Source organism: Gobius niger, assembly GCF_951799975.1.
Source record: "Gobius niger genome assembly, chromosome: 2".
Classification (NCBI taxonomy): Eukaryota; Metazoa; Chordata; class Actinopteri; order Gobiiformes; family Gobiidae; genus Gobius; species Gobius niger.
The window spans coordinates 41,227,757-41,239,019 of NC_136853.1; the positions used below are offsets into that span (position 1 = coordinate 41,227,757).

The following is an 11,263-nucleotide window of genomic DNA, read 5'->3' on the forward strand; positions in this document are numbered from 1 at the left end:
TAATTAACCTTTAATTAAACCAATCAACCTTTAACAACCTTTTTATCTGCCTTTAAAATCGACATGTTACATTTCTGTGTAAATATACTTTGCATGAAAACACTTTTAATAGGGAACACGTAGAAGAGCTTGGTAGCTTCTATCGTGAGCTTTTTTGGAGCTATGTGACATGTGGGAGAGGCTGCGTATGTGCTCCGTTTGCGTGACAGAGCGCACGGACAAAGACCAGACGGGGATATATTAACTCGGCTAAGGTTAGGTAAGAACATATCTCAGTATGTAAAAACGGTGGCCTATTCCTTTAATGCAGGCTAGCTGATGCCATAGAAATGCGCTAGCCTTGCACTAGCCTAGTACCACGTAACTCTCCAAACAGAAGAACTGTATAAATTACAAAAAAAATATCTCCAGAAATCAGCAACACTCTGGATAACTAGGACATGAGGCCCTATGTCAAAAATCCTGAAATATCCCTTTAATGTAGCATTGAACCTGTAGCGTTAACGTCCACATTGTCCATTTCAGCCGCCCGTTACGGTCAGGAGGCCTCGCTGGGTGAGGCCTGTGTTGGGGCAGCGTTTCTGGTGCGGAGCTGTGACTGTGCGATGTCGGCCAAAGCGCTCTGGATCTTCTCTAGCAGGACGTCCCCTCTGTAAACCACCTCCTCCAGACGCGCCGCCGCATCGTGGTTCTCCTCCTCCAGCTGACGCAAACTCGCTGCCTGAACACAGACAGATGCAGGGGACATGTTGGTTTTAGGTGATGGCAAAGTGATAAACTCTTATGTGCAGCAAGTGCCCTCTGGTCTGGATACTCACGCTCTTTTTCTTTTATTGGCAAACATTTAATATAAGATAATTGATCTCACAATGGAGAAATTTACTTGTTACATTCAGCTCTTAGAACACTCAGGGTGTACAAATAGTACGAGTGTGATAATCTATCAATATTTTTGATGACTTCATGCATAATAATGAGGCAGCCGTGCTCCACTGATTTCACAGTCAACAGAGGCCAATAATGATCTGGAATTCAGTCAGGACAGCAGGGAGCAGCACTACAGTTTTAAGCACTTGGACCAAACACTGTCGCACAAATAAATTACTTTCAATAATAGTTTTCATAATTATAAAGAAGATCAATTTGGGATTGATTTATTACTTTTTAAATAGGACTGTGGTTTCTTGTTTATTTAAATGTAAATGAAGTCACCGACAGATCTATGGACACATTTTCAGTGTGTAAATCAGGGATAATTTATAGAAGTGGCACAAATTACATGAAAAGAAAAGTAAATTATGAATAATATGTAGTATGTTAAAATAAAGGTTAAAAGTAGCATGTTTTTTTTAAATCGTGATGTATCGTAGGTTATTTTTGTGCAAAATATCGATATTCGCAGTATCGTCGTATCGTGAGATAATCATTATCGTAAACCATGTATCGCATATCGTGTCAAATTGTGAGGTACCCGTGCAGGTTTACATCAGTGACGCAGGTAAGTGATGTAAATACAGGGATTATTGTGTTTGCTAGTGCTAGTTGTTTTCTAAGATAAAATAAGATAATCCTTTATTGATCTCACAACGGAGAAATTCACTTGTTACATTCGGCACTCAATAAGATCACTCAGGGTGTGCAAAACAGATGTGCAAACAGTTAGATAGTAATAAAAAAGAGGAATCCTATGTACAATAAGTAAAAGCAAAAATCTCAAGGGGCGGAATGATAACAATGAGGAAATAAGAATAAACAAAAACAGAATAAAAATCTAAACAGACTATAGAAAGTAGAATATTGAGGTGCAAAGTTTACAGTTCTAGTGCACGTTGTCAATAGCTGACGCTGGTACAGGGAATAAAGTGGCGATGATCCAGAGATTATTGCACACGTTACTTTACAGTCTTGTTATACAGTCTAACAGCAGTGAGGACGAAGGACCCCAGCTAAGATAAACCTTTTAAAATAATCAGCTTGAGCCTTTAATGCAGTTGTTGGTCTGTACACAGGGTTTTTGAATGTCATAATGGCTCCCTTTAGCGACCATACAAGGAAGTTATAATCCATCTGTGAGATACAATGTTGTTCCTGTTTATGCTTCGTATCCACTGACCTGTAAAGCTGCCGTCGACTCCTCACTGGGCAAAGAGTCGATTAGTACATCCACGTCTTTGGCTGTTCTGGCGATAAGGGCAGCAAAAAGCTGGGCGTATTCTGAACAATGACGAACAAAACATATGTAATAAAGTGGGGACATTTCTGATTATTCCAGTGTATGGTTCAGTGCACTATACCTGAATAAAACATAGATAGGGAGATAGGTCAGAGTAATGAATAGCAAGCAGCTAGTAGAATTAAATACTCGTAGTCCAACTAACACAACACTAACACAGCTATCACTACTTTATTGCCACTATTCCTCAACAGAAAAATCCACAAAACAACAAAATCCAGTATGTGAGAATAAGCAAAAATGTATCTACCTTCAGTGGGGTTGGCAGGCTGGTCCTTGTTGATGGCAGTCTGGATGTTATTGAAGGAGGCTGGAGGAGCACACTGTTGCAGGACTCCGATGGCGTTACAAAACTGATCAGCCAGCTGGAAACACCAACAAATAAACCACATCGTAATTAAGTGTAATGAGGGAGGGACAATTTATACATTAATGATACAATGAATGATGAACGCTCGGCCCGTGTTATCGACAAAATGAGCAACACCTTCCTTTGAAATTAATGAAATAAATGTTAAAAGTATTAACAACTTAGTCTTCCAGCATGTGAAACGAACTAACATGTAAAATAGCCCAGAAAATGACAAATATATACCGAATTGACCGCGTCCTGAAGCTGCGTTAGCCTGTCCGCCATGTTTTCTGTATTTGGTAATCTCGCGAGGTTTCCATAGTATCTCGAGATTAGACGACAGAGCTTTGCAAATTTAGCATCTCAGCACTTTTTGCTTTGGGTATTACTAGATATTGACGAATTACAATCGCATTTCAACATATTTGGCCGTTGTAGTGAATTGTTTGATAGTTGTTGATTTTTAGATAGGATCGTACGAACAAAAACGCCGTCCATTCTTGTTTTACCCATGTTTTTACCAAGTAGGTTAGCCTGATGCTAATGTTAACTGTCAAACATCAACAGGAAGTCACGGATAAGCTATTATTATATACTATTTCCAAATGTCTTGCGCTGTGGGATCACCAGGTAAGGTCATCTTTAATGATATCCTAAAATCTTATGTCTGAGTACATTATAATAGTGCAGTGTCAACATTGTGGTGGCTAACTTTCAATTTAGCATAACAACTGGCTTGTCACTAGCATAACATCTAAGGAATACTGAGTTAGGTAATTACAGTATATATTACCGTATACATTTATATGTAAGATGTATTTTATTTGATCAGAACATTGAAATAAAAATAATTTAAAGCTTGGGAACGATTTCACTATTGGTCCAGGACAGTGGCGTTTTTGTTTTTTCTGAGGCGCTTTAACTGAGATGCGGTCACTTCTGCTCTTCTTCTCAAATAGTTTATTTATTCAAAATATAATAATAATAATAATAATAATGCATCGGTTTTATATAGCGCTTTTCTGGACACTCAAAGACGCTTTACATTGCACTATTCATTCACTCCATACTCGGTGGTGGTAAGCTACTATAATAGCCACAGCTGCCCTGGGGTAGACTGACGGAAGCGAGGCAACCAGTCTGCGCCATCGGCCCCTCCGACCACCAACCACTCACTCACACACTACATTCGCTAGGCTTCCTGGTGTTACCAAACGGTCTCCCATCCAAGTACCGACCAGGCCCTTCCCTGCTTAGCTTCCAAGGTCTGACGGGATTGGGCAGAGCAAAGGCGGTATGTGAAAGTGAACAGTCCTTCACATTTGACATCAGTGTGTATATGACATAATTCACATAACACAGTTTAAAGTAGACTGAGGCTACTTTTTTCTCATTGTCTCTAACAAGCATAAGAAGCTAAACAAAAAAAACATCATATTGTGTTTGAGAGTTATGACTCTTAAACACAGTCCAGAGTGAAGGGAAGAACATGCAAACGACACACAGAAAGGTCTTGTCCAGGTGGGAATCGAACCTAGGACCTTCTAGCTGTGAGGCACGAGCGCTAACCGCTGTCATGTATTTACACATGATCTAAATATGTAATATGATACGTTTATTTTCTTATTGTACGTGTGAAATTGTGAAATTAAACCAAACTGAACATCTGTTGGAAATGCTGCTAGTAACATATTCTTTTGCATTACAGTCATGAACTGCTCTCTCGAGAAGGTTTTGGCCGATGCCAAGTGTCTGGTGGAGAGACTCCGTAACCATGACAACGCCGCAGAGATGCTCATCGAACAAACAACGTCTTTGAACAAAAGAGTAGAGGCCATGAAACAGGTAGATGTGAAACATTAAAGCATGAATTAATTCAGATCTACCACATACATATATACCAAAGATAAAACCCAGACTGGTTATAGTTCTTTTCACACATCTTCAAGGGCATATCTTTTGATGAACGTCAGGAGATACTCTTAATTAGTAAACCACCCAAAACTAAGCCTGATGAACTGCATAATTTTTAAGCATGTCCCTTAGAGACCATGGAGTTGTTTAAAATGGATTGATTTTAATAACACCTGTCAAAACCAGCCTTTATGGCAATACATCAAGTGACAGTAAGAAAGTCATCTATATAAACTGACTAATGCCTAATTATGATTGTTTTGACAGTACCAAGAAGAGATTGATTCACTGAACCAAGTCGCAAGACACAGACCTCGGTCCAGTTTGGTTTTGGGAATTCAACAAGAAAACCGTCAAATCCGAGAGCTGCAGCAGGAAAACAAAGGTGTGTGCAGGGTTTACATTTCTGTGTTAATCTTGTGTGGAATGAAATTGTATCTGCTGATTTCCATCGATGTTATGATTCAGTATGTTATGTTTACCTCTTTGTAGTCATCTTATTGAGTTGGCTCGTTGAAGGTTTATTATTCTTTGTTGAAATAATATTTTTGTGACCATAATAGTAACGACTACTTTCCCTCAGACTTAAACTTTCCCTGTGCACCACATTGTGTTGCTTCTTCTCTTTTCAAAACAGTTACCTCTGCAATTATTTCCAACTGATTATTTTTGCTTGATTTGTTTTAAGCATATTTTTATTTTCATCACAGAGTTGCGGACTTCATTGGAGGAGCATCAGTCGGCCCTGGAGCTGATCATGACCAAATACAGAGAGCAGGTGTTCCGGCTACTCATGGCCAGTAAAAGAGACGACCCTGCCATAGTCACACAGCTCCAAGAACAACACACTACAGTGAGTTTACTCCTTACATTATAGCCTACTTATTATCATTACTTGTTATTATGTTATCAAGACATACTATTTTTTTTATTTTATTTTATTATTTATATATATATATATAAATCTTAGTGGTTACAAGACAAAAAGTCTGATAAAACTACAAACACATTTTGCAGTTTGACATATCAAAAATCAAAATACTGTATTTCCTTCATGAGTTCTGTTTTTTGAAGCATTGGACCGTGAAGGCAAAGTGCCCAAAAATGATCAAGGTAATTTATTTACAGTCTTTTTTTGGAAAGTCATGACCCACTGAAAACGGTCCCACGACTCACTTTTGGGTCCCAAACCACCAGTTGAGAACCACTGCCTTCTAGAGCTGAGGCTTAGATTCTCTATTAAATAGAGAAATAGGGTTACATTGTAATGTAAAGTAAAATGCTGGTTATTGTTCACATGTTGCCATCATATGGAATACTTCTACGTATTATTTAGGGTTTAAGTATGACAGATTCATGTTTTTTTCCATGTTTTGACTCGTATTTGCTCAGTAAGCATTCTCCCTTATCCAGTTAATGCTTAGCTGCGTATAGTTTTACCTTAGTTATACCTTTATCAAAACTGTCCCAGGAGAACCATTTCAGACCCCACCCCAGGTTGGACAGTGACTTGGACTTTTTCTCAAACTGCATCAGATGATTTACCATCATTGATACTAATGTCAATGTCAACTTTATTTGTAAAGCACATTTCCAACAACACTGGGTGCTATAAACAATATAAAAATAGAGTAAAAAAAACACAAGAAAAACACACACAATAGAGTCAAAATGTGTTTTAGACTAGAAATCTAAAGCACATTATAATTAATCATGATATGACGGTTGAGGAATTACTACTGTAGTATTCTGTAGAAATGTTGAACAAATACTGAAATATCTCACCGCAAACCTAGTCAGTGAATGATTAGATAAGATGAACCAAAGCACACGCAAATAACTCCAGAAAAGGCAACGAGTTGTGGATCGTTACCTTAAACGTAACGCAACGTAAAGAATACTACAATTTTGACAAATAAGTGACAAATACAAGTCATTTTTGGGTAATTCTTTCTAACCAGACTTTGGTTTGATTCAGTGTTTCACTGTGAGAAGACAAGGTTTCAACAAGTTTAGTTTGTTTATATCTTGTTTATGTGTTTGTAGGAAATGCAGGCTCATATAGACAAGATAAACGAGATGGCGTCAGTGATGAGGAAGGCCATCGAGATGGATGAAGGACGGATCTGTGAAGACGAGGAGCGAATCAAACAGCTCGAGGTAAGAGAGTGTTTACACAGCCAGAATACAGTATTAGTAGTAGTATATATATGTGTGTCATTCAACGCTGTAGACTAGACTTCTGCGCTCACGGCGGGTTCTCTTTAGCTTCAAACCTGACACGTAAGGCTGGACAGACCCAAGCTTTTTCCTCCTACACACCGTACCAGACTTGAATATTATCCACGGACTGTGGGTGGCCACGAGCACAGACAAGATATCGGTTGCAAGATATCAGCCTTGTCTTTAGCAATGCTGGTGTTGCGCCAGGTGGAAGATCGGGCCCATAGACTCTTCACTCATTTGTCATTGGTCATTATTGATACTCTGTGCTTGTGTTTGTAGCTTTGTTGCAACTTTCTATCTGCTCAATCACTGTAGATTAACAGCACACGAGCGCACACAAACTACATTTAAAGCTGTGACCTGATTCTCCAACCTTTTTGTCTTGTGGACCGATTTATCCCCCTGAGCTGTTACTGCAACTCAAAAATCCGCCCTTGTCATCTAAACTAATTTATATTCTCATTGACGTCATTGGAGGGCAAAGCTCACGTAAATCAGTGCTTTGTCTGCAGCACTGTTTACCCAGATTAGACCCAAGATTTGTCTTGACAAAAACTTAGCATAGTAAACTGACTTCAAGATACAACAGTGGTCCCGCTTTTTTTATTCTATATTGAACTTTTCATACCTATTACCACCTCAGAATATAGTGTCACTTCCAAATCCCACAAGGCCTAAAATAAACTTGAATTAGACTAAAAATGTCTTGGTGTAAACCATGTCTAACTTAAAGCATAAATTAAAAGTTCTCTAATTAAAGGCCATATACCCACATATCCTTCCTCACCTGCACCGGCCACACCTGAAATAATTCAATAAACAGTTTGCACCTTGTAGCATCCCAGTCGTAATGAAGCATACAAGTGGATCTTGTGTCTGTTTCCTTCTTTATTTCTATCATTAGAACAGTGAGAGCTAAAAGCAAAAACTATTTACAATATAGCATCCATAGATAGGATTAGTAGTAGAAATATTCCATAAAGTAAATACAATTACCCTTTTTCCCCATTCCAACTGGGAGCTAAACACACAACCATAAGGTGCCCTGTATCCTGCCCACCATGATGTAATACCCCACACAGGATATTACATCATCGGACATAAAGTACTTCAAATAACTGAAGTATTATGAAGTCCATTACACACCTTTATTGTTTTTGTTTCCTGTCTGTATGTTTTTGTTCTATGCTGCAATGAAATACAATGCACCATACATTGTACTGCCTCCCTGGGATGTCACCGAAAACTATTAATACAGCTGTGAATACAATACTATAAAAATACTATTTAAAAAGGCATAAAATCCAATCAGAAACAGACCATTATCACATGAGAACTATGTGTCAAATGCCCAAAATGTGTCAAAAGTGGCAACGAGTTCCAGTGTTTTGGAGCTGCCACAGCGAAAGCACCATCACTGTTTGTAACGTGACCTGGGCACCTCGAGCAGGTGGTGTTGGGGCAGAACGTTGGGCTCTGCAGGGCTGGTGAGGGGACAGAGTCTCACATAAATGTGCAGATGGAACCGAAAACGAACAGCAAAAGTTTGTACTGGATTCAGAAAAGGACCAGGAGCCAATAGATACAGACGACATCGCGTTATAGAAGGGGGCAGGACTTCGCCAAGGGGGAAATTAGAATCTTTTGGGAAACACAATAGAGCTCCACAGTCCCACCCACTCCCGGTCACGTGTCGGGGTCCAACATAAAAAAAAAACATGTATTATTAGCTTTGACTTTTCGAAAAGGTCAGTTATTAAGAGTTTAACATCACGGTGCCGGCTAATCAGCTATATGCTAACATGAAACATACAAGGTAAAATTGAAGATTTGTCTAAAATGTTATAAACTGCAAAATTTATAGAAGTAATTTTGTCGTATTTTTAAGTATTGTTTGTTTGTTTCTTGTAAAATACCTGCGCAAGTGTCAGCACAGTTAGTTAGCACGTAGCTGATTAGCCTGTATTGTGCCATTAAACTCTTAATAACTGACTTTTTTGAAAAGTCAATGTTGAGCTCTATTATCCACTCTTTTAAGCCATTTTCTGGTGGAATATGAACTTATTTATCACACATAAATAAAGTCAAGGGTAAATCGGGCCCATGTGGATATTTTCTCACAGCAGATTGTTCAGTGGAAGTCATAATTCAGCATTTGTTAAAGTAGTTTTTGAATAATTAGAGAAAGTTTATATTTTTCTCCAAATTGTTTTCCCCTTTTAAAGAGAAGATATTATGCTTTTTTTCAATCACATAGCACCAGTCTATAGCACACTACAATGATGACCAAACCTTCTGTTGGTCTGTAAATGCAGTAAATTAGAATAACTGCCTTGTATAAAATTGCTCTCTCAAAATGGCTGTAGTGAATGTCTTGAAATAGGCCTCTGTCTCTTTAAGAACCCCTGACCCTTTCGGACACGCCCCCTCCACACGCTGTCTGTGGCATCAGTGGGGAGGGGGTTCTGCTGAGGAGCAGTGGTTGGTTACTCGGCTGGTGACGAAAGCTCGGAGGCGTCTCCAGGAGGTGGAGGCGTTCCTAGGAGGACTCAGGCAAACCTATCCCTAAAATGGCCGCCATCAGAGTTTTTACAGATTACTCAAAAATACGTGAATGTGCCAAGGCAACATTTCAGGCATGTTTTTAATGAGGGAATGACATAATAACATGATGTAAAGCTTGAAAAAGTCGATTTTGCATAATACCCCCCCTTTAACAATTGACTTTTTTGAAAAGTCAATGTTGAGCTCTATTTTCCACTCTTTTTAGCCATTTTCTGGTGGAATATGAACTTATTTATCACACATAAATAAAGTTAAGTGTAAATCGGGTCCATGTGGATATTTTCTCACAGCAGATTGTTCTGTGGAAGTGAAAAAAACTGCAGTTGTAGGAAGCACTAGCTAGCCGTTAGCATTAGCCTGATGCTAACATGAAGCATCCTGTTAGCATTCTCTGTTATTTATGTATTTATGGGTTGTTGATCCACTTTGCTCCTCTCCATGTCTTTGTGTAGAAAACTTTATTCATAATTCAGCATTTGTTAAAGTAGTTTCTGAATAATTAGAGAAAGTTTAGATTTTTCTCCAAATTGTTTTCCCCTTTAACTGTTTTCAAACATGACCATATATGGGCGATTCCAGAGACGCCGTCTGTGTCTGTGTGATACGGTCATGTCTGCGAGACCTGATTTCTGTTTGTTTTCATCTCTTTCAGCTGGAGAACAAAGGCCTGCGGGAGCTGCTGGGCATCAGCCGTGAAGCGTTTTTGGTTTTGAAGGGAGAGGACGCCTCCGACAACACCTCCCTCTCTCCCCTGCTGACCAGCGCCGACATCAGTCTACGGAAGAGTTAACTCCACGGCGCCCCCCAGCTGCTGACCCTGCTTTAGGTTGTGTTCACGCTTACAGATTATGTAAAAAATCTCAGACGGAGGGCAGTGAGTGACCGATGTTACTCTATGGGCCAGACTAAAACAAAAACAAACTTACTTTTTAAAAACCTTGTGGCTCATGGTGCTCCTTGTTATGAACGTAATGAAGCATGTATGTAATTATGCCTCCGCCTTTTTTTTTATAATTACTTCTGCTACAAAAAAAGAGATCGACCTTGGATTTGCCCAGTAATTAAAGACATATATAAATTTACCACAAAGCTCAATACTGCCCCCATCAGTTTAAAACTATTGGCTCTTTAAAATATGTGAACACAACCTATTACTCCTGCCTTTGACCTACAGACTCTAGATCGAAAACCCATATTTTCTGATTTCATTCCAGCATGAGAATTCAGTGCTGCGTCATTTTTTTCTTTTTTAATCGATCAAAAACTGCTACAGCTCACACACTTTTGTTTCACGGTGATTTTTTTGTTGACTGCATGTGGGAATCTGTGGCGTGTGTTTATCTTTTGTATGTGTGACTGAGAGAATGTAAAAAAAACAATGCTTGAGATAAAATAAATTGAAAAGGTGTTCAATAGGGGATGTGCAGCTCGATTATGGGCTACATTTTTTTTTTTTTTTAATTCGTTTAGTCCACTAGATCTCGCCAGAATTCACATGATGATGATGATAAGAGGATTTGGAAACAGCTTTTTCTAGAGTACCAGCTTTGGATAAGTTTTCCGATTATGATCTCCAGTGTGAGTTCTTTTTGAAGGATGCAATTTAATCCTGGTTAAGTGCAAATTTAACCCTTGAATATCGGCCCTGGTTAAATTTCTGATAAAGTATATCTTTTGGTGTTTTAACCTCAACTCACTAATAAGGTTATATTGTTGAGGATCTTTTTTCTCTTCCAAATTTGGGCCCAGTTTTAAGAATGAACAAATAACGCATTGATAGATACAGACGGCATCTCGTCATAGCCGGGGGGGAAATAGAATTTTTAGAGAAACACAATTTTTCACTCTTTTTTGGCATTTTCTGGTGGAATATGAACTTATTTATCACACAAATAAAGTCAGGTGTAAATCGGGTCCATATGGATATTTTCTCACAGCAGATTGTTCAGTAGAAGTGAAAAAAACGGCAGTTG

At 38.8% G+C, this 11,263-nt stretch overlaps 2 protein-coding genes across 2 annotated transcripts; one reads left to right on the plus strand and one right to left on the minus strand.

Annotated features, from left to right (window-relative positions):
- Nucleotides 1-481: 481 nt before the first annotated feature.
- On the minus strand, nt 482-2,891 carry med21 (mediator complex subunit 21). The gene is made up of 4 exons (XM_079552549.1): nt 2,829-2,891; nt 2,484-2,598; nt 2,114-2,214; nt 482-721 (listed from the first exon to the last, which is right to left on the minus strand). Exons 1-4 carry the CDS (start codon nt 2,868-2,870, stop codon nt 539-541), a joined length of 441 nt encoding a protein of 146 aa, XP_079408675.1. The 5' UTR covers nt 2,871-2,891; the 3' UTR covers nt 482-538.
- A 33-nt stretch (nt 2,892-2,924) lies between these two features.
- fgfr1op2 (FGFR1 oncogene partner 2) lies at nt 2,925-10,194 on the plus strand. Its single transcript, XM_079552536.1, has 6 exons — nt 2,925-3,215; nt 4,294-4,430; nt 4,767-4,884; nt 5,210-5,352; nt 6,546-6,659; nt 9,943-10,194. Exons 1-6 carry the CDS (start codon nt 3,191-3,193, stop codon nt 10,078-10,080), a joined length of 675 nt encoding a protein of 224 aa, XP_079408662.1. The 5' UTR covers nt 2,925-3,190; the 3' UTR covers nt 10,081-10,194.
- Nucleotides 10,195-11,263: the final 1,069 nt, after the last annotated feature.